The sequence below is a fragment of the Sander vitreus genome, chromosome 1 (genome assembly GCF_031162955.1).
Source record: "Sander vitreus isolate 19-12246 chromosome 1, sanVit1, whole genome shotgun sequence".
Classification (NCBI taxonomy): domain Eukaryota; kingdom Metazoa; phylum Chordata; class Actinopteri; order Perciformes; family Percidae; genus Sander; species Sander vitreus.
Window position 1 is genome coordinate 18,604,372 of NC_135855.1, and position 13,584 is coordinate 18,617,955.

The 13,584-nt window shown below is 39.3% G+C and overlaps 1 protein-coding gene across 2 annotated transcripts in view; it reads left to right on the forward strand.

Annotated features, from left to right (window-relative positions):
- Positions 1-13,490, forward strand: part of rasa3 (RAS p21 protein activator 3) — a 45,639-nt gene extending 32,149 nt beyond the window's left edge. The window contains exons 9-24 of one of the 2 annotated variants that reach the window (XM_078246657.1): positions 72-176; positions 1,088-1,244; positions 1,346-1,494; positions 1,964-2,078; positions 2,233-2,307; positions 2,456-2,579; positions 3,026-3,132; positions 3,764-3,841; positions 3,957-4,034; positions 4,332-4,405; positions 7,609-7,715; positions 8,213-8,295; positions 8,404-8,612; positions 8,703-8,806; positions 8,940-9,123; positions 9,510-13,490. In XM_078246657.1, the coding sequence (XP_078102783.1) occupies positions 72-176; positions 1,088-1,244; positions 1,346-1,494; positions 1,964-2,078; positions 2,233-2,307; positions 2,456-2,579; positions 3,026-3,132; positions 3,764-3,841; positions 3,957-4,034; positions 4,332-4,405; positions 7,609-7,715; positions 8,213-8,295; positions 8,404-8,612; positions 8,703-8,806; positions 8,940-9,123; positions 9,510-9,585 (1,825 nt within the window). In that variant the 3' untranslated portion in view covers positions 9,586-13,490. The remainder of the gene's footprint in view (positions 1-71; positions 177-1,087; positions 1,245-1,345; positions 1,495-1,963; positions 2,079-2,232; positions 2,308-2,455; positions 2,580-3,025; positions 3,133-3,763; positions 3,842-3,956; positions 4,035-4,331; positions 4,406-7,608; positions 7,716-8,212; positions 8,296-8,403; positions 8,613-8,702; positions 8,807-8,939; positions 9,124-9,509) is intronic. The other variant, XM_078246666.1, reaches the window with a different exon arrangement.
- The last annotated feature ends 94 nt before the right edge of the window (positions 13,491-13,584 follow it).

Genomic DNA, 13,584 nt, shown 5'->3' on the forward strand with positions numbered 1-13,584 from the left:
AGTGTGTCAGTATCAGTGCTGAACTTAAAACTTCTCCCATGTTTGAATTGTACCCTGTGGTTTGTGTTCAGGGTGGATCTGTGGAACGCCAGCAACCTGAAGTTCGGGGATGAGTTCCTGGGAGGTGTGCGAGTTCCTCTGCGGGTGCTGGGTCAGGCTGGTGTCCACGACGCATGGTGAGAGGAATGTCATCTCCTTTCACACACTCTGTCAATCATTTTGGGTCTGTTTTATGATTTCTTTCCCACTGAACAAGGACTGTACTGTACCCTGCTGGGGATGGGCGGGTTTGATTTTATTATCATTGTCAATTGACGTTCTGAGTATGTGTTGCCACAGCAATACAGAATCAACACTGACAACAGACCTTTAAAGTTTGTATTTAACCAGGGTATATTTCACTGAGGATGAATGCTCTTTTTCAACATTGCTGACCCAACAGAGCCTGTTTTTGTATTTTATATATTTAGGAAAACTAAAAACTTCACCTCCATGAATGATCGGTGCACTGCTTTGGAAATCTGAACAGGAATTTAAGGGAATAACAATTGGGTATTCAGTGCAGTACAATACAATGTGGAATAATCATCCCCTTACATTTAATGAGAATATGTTCAGTGACACAATTTTCTAGATTTTGATGAGATTGACCCAACTTGGGGCAAAGCAAAAAGCTGTAAACACAACATTGACATATTATGGCCCTACAAAGTTGATAAGGCCAACAGCTTATTAACACATCAAGTAGACACGGAGCAACATTAACATTCACTAGGACTCATGTTTGTGGCCAACCGAAGAATGTCAGTCCAATTTTCACTCTCTTTTTAGCTCGGTTTTGGTCTCCACCAACTCCTAAAAGAAATATCTGGCCAAAACCAAAGCTTTAAGCTAAAAGATGCTATAAAGCTCTGTAGAGCTGAGGGAAACGGCAGTCGTGTGATATTTCTCGATGGGTTCGTCGCTACTAGCAACGCTCTTCACATCATAGTCATTTTTTTAATCATTGTTCAATGTTTGTCGCGCATTATCCCTTCAAGTTTCATCATTGTCTGATCTAAGATCTGATCATATTTTTCTTCTTCAGGTACTTTCTTCAGCCCAGGGAAAACGGAGGGAAGTCAGTTAAGGTAGAAGAGCTCGGCTCTCTGCGTCTGAACATCGTTTACACTGAGGACCACGTCTTCCCCTCCGAACACTACACTCCCCTCAGAGATCTACTGCTGCACTCTGCTAATGTAGAGGTACGTGTATATGAATGTGTCCTGCGGGATCTTGTGCTGTTAGCTCTCTACGCATTGCTGTTTAAATGCTACACGTTTACTTCTCGCACCTCTCTGTACAGCCTGTGTCGGCGTCCACAGCTCACACTCTGGGGGAGGTGTGTCGAGAGAAACAAGAAGCCGCCATTCCCCTTGTGCGTCTGTTTCTTCACTACGGCAAGATTGTGCCTTTCATCAGCGCCATCGCTCACGCCGAAGTCAACCGCACACAGTGAGTGTCTCATCGCCTCTTTTCCCTGACTACACGGCACAATTGAGTTAATAAATTAATTCAGTTAGTTAATTTATCTCAGCAGAGGAAGATGCATCAGATGTTGGAGAGTGTCCATAGTTAGAAAATAATTGTTGTATCTTTGGCAGATATACTGTATACTGTAGCTTTATCTATCTTAGCAGTAATATGAGTATATTTTCTTCAAGATAAGCCAGCTGCATCTTGTATATTTGATATTTGGAATGAATTTCACTTTTAAATTAGGTAAATTAAAGTGATTATAGAAATGAGGTCATCAGGTTGCATTCAAAAATGAACTAGCTTAGTATTTTGATATGACTGTGACAGTATGGGCAGCCACAGTATTGTAATCTATTATGGATATTAAATTACTCAAAACTCAAGGTGTTTATTAAACTGGAACTTGGATTTATACACAAAAAACACACCTTGTCTCCCTGTGTAGAGATCCCAACACCATTTTCCGGGGAAACTCGCTGACTTCCAAGTGCATTGATGAGACCATGAAGCTGGCAGGAATGCACTATCTGCAAGTCACGCTCAAACCCATCATAGATGAGGTATGGGCATGGCACTGCAATACTTTCATGTTTGTTTGTTTGTTTTTACTCTTTTTTATTCTTGATTTCATTTATGTCACAACTTTCACCTCTAAGAATATTTTTGCTAAATCAGTTATCAATGGATATTCACTACTTTTGTAACTCGTCACAGATCTGCACAGAACACAAATCCTGTGAAATCGACCCAGTCAAGCTCAAAGAGTCGGAGAACCTGGATACGAACAGGGTAAGAAGATAAGTGTGTTGTGTGTGTGTGTGTGTGTGTGTGTGTGTGTGTGTGTGTGTGTGTGTGTGTGTGTGTGTGTGTGTGTGTGTGTGTGTTTGTGTGTGCTCAGGGTGTTATCTGACATATCTGCCCTGCCTCCCCTCTTCAGGAAAACCTTCGTCAGTATGTGGACCGTATCTTCAATGTTATCACCACCTCTGGTGTTCGTTGCCCCACTGTCATGTGCGATATCTTCTTCTCTTTGAGAGAGTCCGCTGCCACGCGTTTCCAAGGTAACTCACCTCCTGAATGACTTAGAAGTAACATGGGCAAGAAGAAGACAAGCTGCCATTAAGGAACAGCAAATAGACAATAAAGACCTGGATGTGCGAGGTGTCCAAGGACACTTTCTTCTTTTTGTGCTCTGCTATTTGTGTCAACCCTGAAAACACTTAAGGCCTCCCACACACTTATTATGGTTGTGTGTGGAGTATAGAGTATGTACACCCAGTGTCACATACTGTACTGCCTCCTGCTGGCTGTCACAGGGCACGGCAGTCACAGAAGGAACAAGCTGTTATGACGAAACATATATCATTTATTATTATAGTCATTAGTTAAAATCTCATTTTCTATATAATTCAGACATTGAACAAATCTGCTTTTCTTGTTCCAGACTGACTGTATATGGAATGTACTTTAAGCAATTTCTCTTCATTTTTTTCTTTCTGCTCTATAGTTGACCAAGATGTCCGATACACAGCAGTGAGCAGTTTCATTTTCCTGCGTTTCTTCGCTCCAGCCATCCTCTCCCCAAACTTGTTCCATCTAAGGCCGCACCATCCAGTGAGTCTGATTTTTAAAACAAATACACAGCCAACAAACATATGAAGGGTATATTTGCAAAATGAGATATATTTGTTTTTATTTTTTCCCCTGAGTTATATATGTGTATGCAATCCAGGGAATATCAAACTGATTTTGGGTTGTTAAATAAGATACCTCAGTTTTTTACATCTTAATAAATCATGTTTGTTTGTGCACTCAAGGGAATTTCAATCAATATTCATTTTAGGAATGGCTTTTATCTATTTTTGCAAATATATATATATATACATATGCATATATCCTTCTGAAAATAAGTGCTGCTGGAAATATTTAGCAAATCTTGTTCATTCTTGACCTCGGAAACAGTAGCTTTCAAATATATTTCATGACTTTCCTCAGCAGAGTTAGTTTTGTTAGAAATGTTTAGTTCATTTATTTTTAGATAATCTATTTATGTTCAAATTTCCACATCAAGGACTTCTCGTGCCTGTTGGGATAAAAGCTGAAGTTTAGAGTTCTCTACTTTGGAAACAGTAACGTTTTGTTGATATATGTTTATATGTGTATTTCATATTGCTAATAGCTACAGTGCTTTTATGGTGATAGCTGATTTCTCGAGATTTGATTTCATGTCTTTTTGTGTCCCTAGGATCCTGCCACCTCTCGAACCCTCACCCTCATCTCCAAGACTATCCAGACCCTGGGAAGTCTCGCCAAGTCTAAATCTGTGAGTTAGAGTCATTAAAGTGTATTTTTCTATTTTCATTCCTGTAACTGAACTGAGACTTCATTTCATCTTCTTCTCTCTGTCACTCTTTCTTTCCATACTTTTTCCGTTCAAGGCCAATTTCAAAGAGTCTTACATGGCTGCATTTTACGACTACTTCAATGAGCAGAAATATGCGGACGCTGTGAAGAATGTGAGTATTCTGATTGTTTTCTTGTTACATGCAAAATAATCTCTGCCAGGTTTGTAGACACACAATCAGATATTGTCTTGGTTTTATATGTCAGATGAGGATAAACTCAGAGAAATGGGTAATGAAAGAGTGGAGACATTTGAAAAGAACTGAATAAGTGGAGTGGATAGAGGGATGTCTAAGCAGGGTTTTCATGGTTGGAAAGAATGTAGTTACTTGGATGTTGTGTGAGAGGGAACAAAAGTTACCTCCACAATAAATATACTGATATATGACATCCTTTACTTACCTTCATAGTTCCTGGATTTGATCTCCACCTCTGGCAAATGGGATCAGAAGAGTATTGAAACACCAATCATGCTGAAAGAGGGGTAAGGAGCCAACTTATTTTTAATCATTATAAAAACTTATTTTTAAAATTTTTAAATTAATGGAAAGAAACACCCCACATAAAAAAGAGTCTATAAAAAGCTCTCTCGATACCACTGCTAAGAAGTCCTACATATGTGATATTAGATTAATGTAGATCATTTATGGAACGGTAATTTGAGATTGTGTAATCGTATGTACTGTGGCTGTTACCATAACTTCAGTCACCTTTTCACTGCCAGTTGAGCAGCTTCAATGTTTCTCTTTTTACCACTTCATTTAGGTTGTCTTGGCACTTGTTTCTAGCTTTTGACAGTTGACAGTTGGGTTGACTATTAAAGCTCAACTGTCCAGACTCGGGGAAATAACTCAAAGGAATAGTTCCACATTTTGGGAGAGAAGATTGATACCACTCACATGTATGTACGGTAAATGTTAAGCTAAGGTGAGCAGCCAGTTAGCCTAACTAGAAGCAGGTGGAAACAGTTAGCCTGGCTTTGTGCAAGGGTAACTAATAATACACGGGATCTGTTGTTTGTTTAATTCATACAAAAGTAAAAACAAAAGAAAAAGTTACTCTCCGTTTTACAAGGGCCTATTTCTTGACTGGCCTGAAGCCAGTAACTTACTGGATTTTCCGCCAGTTGCCTGGCAACTGCTCAGTAGCAAGAACCCACATAATCATAAAGGGGCACATTTTCCCTTTTAAAGTTGAGTTCAGTTTCTGTATGAAATAAACAAAGAAGATATAACATGTTTTAGTGAGCTTTTAGAGGAGCTGGCAGCTGGACTGTTGTAATCGTTGGACATAGCCACACTAGCTGTTTCTGGTTGTTATGCTAATATAAGCTAAGCCAACCAGCTGATGGCTGTAGCTTCATATTTATCATACACAGACACAGATACATAGTGGTATCAATCTCCTCATCCAATTTGGCCAGAAAGTGAATTTGTGTATTTCCCAAATTGTCAAACTAGTCCTTTATGTCGTCAATAAAGTGGAGCTGGATTTTACCCATACCTTTTTATTTTTTTTACACACCCTCATGGTGTGATTCATTTCCAAAGTGACCCATTACAGTTAAAGATAGACCTGCGGCTGTAAACTGAGCCCTCTCTAACAACACATGGGCTGTTGATTTGATGATATTTCTAATGAGGCTGTAAAGGGAAGGAGAGTTTCCAGTTGATAGTAGCTGTGCCAGCACCTCGCTCATCAACATTCCCACCCTCTTTTGTTTCTGCTACCGGGCATAGAAGTGTAAAACTCACTATAAAGAGGGTTGATGGGAAGGGGTCAAAAGGCACCAAGGGCAGGTAAGAGCTCTCTGCATAAAGGCTTTGCCCTTGTGACCCCCTGTGTATGCACTGCAACCCCCCCCCACCAAATCAAGCTGGCCATTTTCTCTCACACCAACTTCATGCGCTACTGTAGATGCTGCTGCACCTTACTTTATATCTGTTACACTGTCTGGCACTGTGTGATGGATTTTACTCTTTCTGCAATTACACGGCAGTAGGCCGGTGCGTACAGTGACTGTTATGGTATAAATTAAGGTGTTTACCTTTATGGTTGTAAGCCTTCACTAGTGCTGATAGCCCTTCTCGATTCTCGCCATGCCAGACATGGTTAGTGTGACAGTGACAGCAGGGGTTAGTTACTGTACAAACAGTTCTGGGATCTCATATCTGCCCGCATCCTGACCCTTTATCCCCTTTGTCCAGAGTGTGACTATATCACTACCATACACATTAGAGTTTCCAGCACAGCTGTAGGTGTGAAACCAGCACATTCTTGGCTCAGTAGCGTGAAAAGAGTACACGGCTTCCTGGTGGAGAGTAGTAACTTTGGTGTTTATAACTCTGCTGCTTCATATTACATGTATGCTTTGGCCCTCAAATGCTAAAACAATGACATCCTGGTGTTTACTCTCCCTTAAAGGACCATACCAGTGGTTTTGCATGTTTTAGCCCATTAACAACAAATAGTGAATACATCACATCCCTGTCAGACATTTTTCAAAGCATGCCATCATTTGTTAGATTGATTTCAAGTTCCGGGCCACCTACTAGTTTCATTTATTTAATTACATTGTGAGAATGAATTTACAGATATTGGTAACTCCATTGAGATAGAAAATCCATCACAGTAGATTTATGCATGTATTTATTGATCTATTGGTTAATAAGTTGCGAGCTGAGTAAACAAGTTTGAACATTGTTAAAAGTTGAATGTAATTCTCTTGTAGGGCTGCAATTAACAATTATTTTCCTAATCAGGAAAATATTGGAACATCCAATGAGTCCATTGTGACATCTTCAAAAGTATTGTTTGGTACAACCAACTAAGTCAAAAACCAAAGCAGTTTAGTTTATAGTGATATAAAACACAGAAAAGCAGCAAATTGGAGAAGCAGGAAACAGACATTTCATGGCATTTTTGCTTTAAAAATGATCATTAAATGATTAAAATAGTTGACGATTACATTTTTGTTGAACAACGAAATGATTAATCAACTTGTATCAGCTCTAATTTATTGCATGGATAAATAAAGCTCAGAGGGTCGGGGTATCCTTCAACACACCAATCGTTACAAAATACTCCCTGTCTACGACAGCATTACCACATGACATGCAAATATAACCTTGATGTAAAAATAAACATGACATGAATTGTTCAGTGTGATGGATTAGCTATCTCAAGATTTTCATAATGTACTGAAACAAAATGGAAACCAGTGAAATCAGTCTGAAATCTTGTGTTGTGATTTGGCAAAAACCCAGTCGTGATTTATACACAATTTGTATGTAATGGGCTAAAATATGCAAAAACACTGTAACCTTTGATCCGCTGACCCATCTTATTTTTTACTCATAGACTGTTAAATCTATGAGTGCTTTACTGATGTTTTTTTTTACATGTACAGCAGCCATGAATGCAAGGAACTGCAAGCATGTGAACGGAATGATAAATGTAGACTAATGACTGCACAGGATTCCTTTAAGCAGAATGGAATTGTTTTTACCAATTGTTTTATGCAAAGTAATTCATTTATACTTAGGTACTGCACTATTTTAGCACTTAATTAAGGGATGCATTGTGCCAGATAAATAAAAATACTGTGATATATTTAAATACTTCTGTGAAACATGAGCTCATCTGTCAAGGTTTTCAGTGGCATTTCTCTCACCCATTTCCCCTCAGATTTATGATAAAGAGGGCACAAGGGAGAAACCGGTTTGGAATGAAGAACTTCAAGAAGAGATGGTTTCGCCTCACCAATCACGAGTTTACCTACCACAAAACAAAAGGTGCGGTCAAAGGTTCTAAGAATCTCCTTACAGTTTGCATTGTTGCCTCGTCTGTTTATGTCGTCGTGTGTGCTTGTGTAAGAATCGGCAGGAGGGAGAGAATCTGCTGAATATACGTTTAGTCTGAACACGTGTGCATTCAACACATATGGTGGAGATTAAGTTACTGAGCAGGCAATACATTTGTGCTGCATCCTAACAAAACGGGCCAAAACATAGAAACAAGCTGTTTCTAAATCCCATACTACATATCAGGTTTTTCAAAAGTGACAAAAATAAAGTATACTTATGTAGTCAGTATGCAGACTAAAAAACATTTTATTATTTTGCTGTTGATGGGCACTGTTGTCCCACGATGCAATGCACAAAGAAATGGCAGACTAACATTGCATTTTAATTTACTGAAGTTAGTAAATGTAATTATCATTTTACACATTCCTCCATCCTTAACTTTTTATGTCATTTCTCATGTCTGATATGTTTCCTTCTACGTCCAGGTGAGGGCGCTCTGTGCAGCATTCCCATAGAGAACATTCTGGCTGTAGAGAGGCTAGAGGAGGAGTCTTTTAAGATGAAAAATGTAAGGACCCCCACAGCCATTAAATCTGTGGTGCTTTGCACGTTTGGCCCAAATCACTCAAGTATTTAAATTCTCCCCTCACTTGCTGTTCCTTCTTCCCTCCTCCAGATGTTCCAGGTTATTCAGCCGGAGCGGGCGCTCTACATCCAGGCCAACAACTGCGTCGAGGCACGCGACTGGATCGACATTCTGACCAAAGTCAGCCAGTGCAACCGCAAACGCCTTAGCACTTACCATCCTTCAGCCTACCTCAACGGCCACTGGCTCTGCTGCAAGCTCTCAGCAGACGCAGCCCCCGGGTGTACGCCCTGCACTGGGTACGTAAAGTTGTCACAAATCCATCCAGCATCTGGTTTCCTTTTCTTTTGTTTCCACTCTCTTATCCTCCTGTATGCATCTGTTTTCAGCAGTCTCCCAGCAAACATCCAACTGGACGTAGATGGAGACAGAGAGACAGAGAGGATCTATTCCCTGTTCAGCACATACATGACCAAACTGATCAAGATGCAAGGTCAGACGCTGACACAAGTGGTTTTAAGTGTTTGTGAGCATGCACCTGTATGATTGCACATTTCCCCTGTTTATTTTCACATTGTCGCTTTTGTTCTGTCTCTCACTCTTCTGCCTGCTGTCTTCCCCTGTAGAGGCCTGTGGCAGTAAGTCTGTGTACGACGGGCCCGAACAGGAGGAGTACTCCAGCTTTGTCATCGACGACCCCCAGGAGACCTACAAAACCCTGAAACTGATTGTTTCAGCTGTGCAGACCTTGGAGCATCAGCACACCAAGTACAAACGTGACAAGTTCAAGAAGACAAAGATAGGCAGCCAGTATGTGGTTTGTTGTTTATTCATGCTTGTAGTTGTTTTGTTATAAACTACAGTTATTTTATATAAAATGCAATGGAGGCTTAGACCTGTGGGGAAAATGTTGAGTGTAAAATTTAGTTCAATACCGAGCAACTTTCCCCACGGACCAGCAGGTGGTGCAGCCTTACAGTCCACAATTGCCTGTTATTAATGTACAAAGTATGTTGGAAATTGAACGTAGCCCTTTTAACATAATATTGGCAATCATAATTTTTGCCTCCGTCTCTGCTCAGCACCTGATGATCTTGCCAGAAAATGTTGTTATTTATGTTCTATTTTTAGCCCCAAAAATCACTCTGTAACCTCCTGCCAACAACTAAACACCATCTTTCTCTTTGTTTCCTCAGGGAGCATCCGATTGGAGACAAGAGTTTTCAGTGCTACGTCCGCCAGCAGTCTGAGAGCTCCACCTACTCCATCTAGCCCTGTGTACAGTTTCTATGATGCCCAGAACCAGCCGGAATATTTCCTTTACTGCAAAGAAAATCCATTTTAACAATGCTCCATATCTAGTATTCAGTTTTAAATCTTTTTCTTCTCCTTAAAACAAGATTTAAAAAAAAAAAGGTCATTAAGGTGAGATCATTTGACTTATTTTCAATGCAATGTATCCATTCTTCAAGGAGAATATTTCACTTTTTAAAGACTTTTCAGGAAGCTAGTGAAGCTGTTTCAGAAATGAGTGTCACCTGACTGGCTTATTTGTTTTGCTTTAAGGAGAATAAGAGTTTTAAGAGTCAATACCAGACTGAACGAGCTGTGTAGATGGACTTTTTCTTTGCAGTGTCTCAAGATGCATCACTCCAAATTTGGGGAACAGACCTCAGATCAGAACAGTTGTGGAGGAAAGGAGAGATACAAATGAAGAGATAATCATACCATACATCTATGTGGGTCTCCTGTCTGTGATGTGTGATGAGAGAAACGAACATACGTTTTCACTGGACAGTTTTGACAGTGACCAACACGCACTTTAATCGCCTCTAAATCTATGGATGAACAAGCCTCGCAGCACACTTTCAAAAAGCTTATTTTATCTGTTTGATTTGTATTTGGTTATTTTATTGTTGAAATGTTCCGTTGTATTTCACAGAAGGTAGGAAGGACTGTCATTTTTCCCTCTTTGGTAGTGTTGTCCACATGTTTTTTTTTTTTAATTATTATTATTTTGTCCCCAACCTCCTCAGGAAGGCTGTGAAGGTCGAGGGCATACGATAAGTGATTGTTGGGACCAAGCACAGCCGAGAGCAGCTTGATGTCATCAATGTTTCTATCAATTCTATCCCTCATTTCATTATTAATCCTTATCATCAACGTGCTAACACATGTATAGGTTCAAGTGTTCACGTTTCATTTGAAGCTTTGTTCTGTTGTGGTTGGATATCATGCTCCTGTGCAGCCACTACCTGGGTTGAAGGAATAGCTTTTTTTGGAGAGATCTGACACTGAGTCAGACAAACCCATTGATGCCTTTTTTCTGTCTTCATGGGTTTCAAGTTGCAGCTCCTCTAAAGTAAGACAAAATACACTGGATGGCTATTAAGTTAGACTCCATCTTGATCTCCATCGATGAACAAAGGATATTATATAATGTCCAACTGCAGAACCAGTTTCTGTTGATATCAAGGCCAGATTATTCTGTGCATAAGCACAAATATATTCAGTAAAACACATTGTGTAACCACAATATAAACAGGAAATAATATTGTGCTAACAATATCCTCTCAGCGGCCACTTTATTAGGTACACCGTTACAATCTATTGCAAATCAGCTCTGTCATAAATTCAGCCTTGCCAAACTTTATAATGTTTCTTTTTTGGTGACATTGTCGGAAATGTGTCAATTGATTTTTTTGTATTATTGAGTTCAAAGTTAAAGGTGGTGTTGTTCTGGACTACATATTATTGAGAGGTGTTTCTATTTTTTTTGTCCGTATTTACATACAGTTCATGAGTTGAGCAGAATAAACACCTCTGAATATAATGCAGTTCAGAACAACCTCATCTCTAACTGTGAACTCAATAATAAACATATAACTAAATGACGCCTCTATGACAGTGTCAAAAAACCTGAACATTATAGGCATCATTAAAGTAGACTTTATGTATTGGATTGCATTAGACTGTACATGGATACATAATAAAGTGGCCACTGAGTGTATATAGTATGAAGTGTGCATAAAGGATTAATAAACACATTTTGAAATTCACAAAATTACAACAAACTATTTGCCACATGCTGAACCTAGAGCCTTTGGGCTCCTGTAGGTCTGTGGCCCTGGGCAGTTGCCCATTTTGCCCAGTTGGTAGTCAAACCTTGGTTAGCATGCTCACATCCATATTGGAAACATTTCATTGATTCAGTTGCAGGTTCAGATGAATGGAAAACAGTGTATTTTGCGGCTTTTAAGAGGTGGTGATATTTGTTCCCGACGTCCACTAATTGAGCCTCAGCTTGGCTAAGATCAGCATTTAACACACCCTCAAACTGCATGCAGACATAATAAAGGCATAATTATTTATGTTTCACACTGTGTAAGTAGAAAAAGTTGTTAAAGCCAAACTATCCCTTCAACTGTCAAAGCAGAAACTACATGCTTATTAACAAGGATGGTTTTTAGGTTCTAATTAACTGATATACTAACATTTTACCAGTCTTGTCTCAACTTATGATTGTGAAATGGATAGTTACTAGTGAGTTAGCTCTTTCTTACTTTGGAAAAGTTGCGCCGTGTAGTTTTAAACCTATTTATATGCATTCCTCTGAGAAACTGCCTGCTGTGAATCTTACCAGTAAGCACCCCAGAATCTGTTAAAGGTACAGGATTTATTATTATTGTTTTGTGTTGTTCTACGCTTCCTAAAGGCAACCAATCTCATTGGCTTTTATATTCATCAGCACTCACTCTTGCCAAAACCAGTGCATTTGAAGAATAGTTGTAGTCACAGCGACGGTAGCCTCCACAGTCAGTTCTATGCGACTACGACTTCAAACCACGACAAATTTTGTATTTTCAAAATCTAAGTACCTGGTTATGTAGCCTCATGGGTGTTCCCGTGATCACAGGATCCCAAACAGTGCCACTCATCACTTTTATAAAATTCTCTTTTTAAAAAGCAAACAAAAAAAGTCATTGTTTTGTTATGTTTTTTATATATCTCAAAACCTATACTGTTTTAAAAACAGACGAGTAATTATTCCGATGACATCTTTTTCTTTGTCGAATGTGTTGATTTATGAACTATAAGAAAGGTTCTCAACAGTTTGACTCTGTTTTCTATTGTCTTGTCATACAGAAATCTTGCTGTGTACCCGAATCGAATGACTGTGGTGTGTGTGTTTTGTGCGTATGTGCGTGTTTGTGAGTGTGCATTTGTCAGTATGTGCATGAGTGACTGACATGATGAGTTGTATTGCCAATTGAATTACCCCAGTGTTACAAGTCAGGAAAGGCAGAGTCCCACACAAAATCACTGCCTGTAATTATACTAAAGACTGTAGTAAGAGTGTAGAAACACTGTTAGTGTACTCTGGCCTGATATGGTGTATCTCCTCTTTCCTCTTGTATAGAACCACTGTTCCATGTCAAGGAACCTTTGCCAATATATTGTCCCCACTCATTTTATGTATGTATCACAGTAATAACATTGATGAAACATTAAGAGAGCAGCGCTGCTGTAACCTCTGAACTTTGGTGAGTGTTTGTTTCCACCAGTCACTAACTCTCCTCAGGTTTATGAAACTCAGCACTGCGTGGTTTTTTGCCAAGAGCGAGGAGACTCGGACTGAAGTATTAATCACCAAACCGCTCTGTCTCTCATCCCTAACTTGGTAATCACATTTGTTGTCATTTTCAGCAAAACGTTCCCAGAAACATCGGCTGAATTGGTAGGTTAATGCCAGTTACAGTAACGGCAACTCCTCCACCCTGAAGTCCACAAAAGGGATTATGCAATTATGGTGTTTCAGCATGCAATAATAATAACAACCCCTCAAAAAGCCCATCAAATTATCAACGCACATCTGCTGACCTTTTGCAGTGAAATTCCTCCTTGGATAAACACATGCCATAAGGGAGAACAGTGTATTTTACAAATATTTTAAAAGTATTAAAATAAGCCTGTTATATGTGTACATAAAACAGTTGAATGAATGGTGAAAATGTGATGTGTTTTTCCCCTGAATAACTAAATGAAACCAATATTAATGCAAATGTGGTGTCTTTGTCGTTGTGTAAAATGGTGCAGTCTGCCTCCTAACCATACTGTACAGACACATCAAGAGCTTCATTTTGTTTCAATTAGTAAAGATGTTTTGTAAAATTGTGTGTTTAGCTGTGGTGCAGAAACATTTATGTTTTCTTTGTGTCCATTGTTTGGGTCCAGGTTTTGCCTCTTAGGAATCAATTATTCCAGAACTTT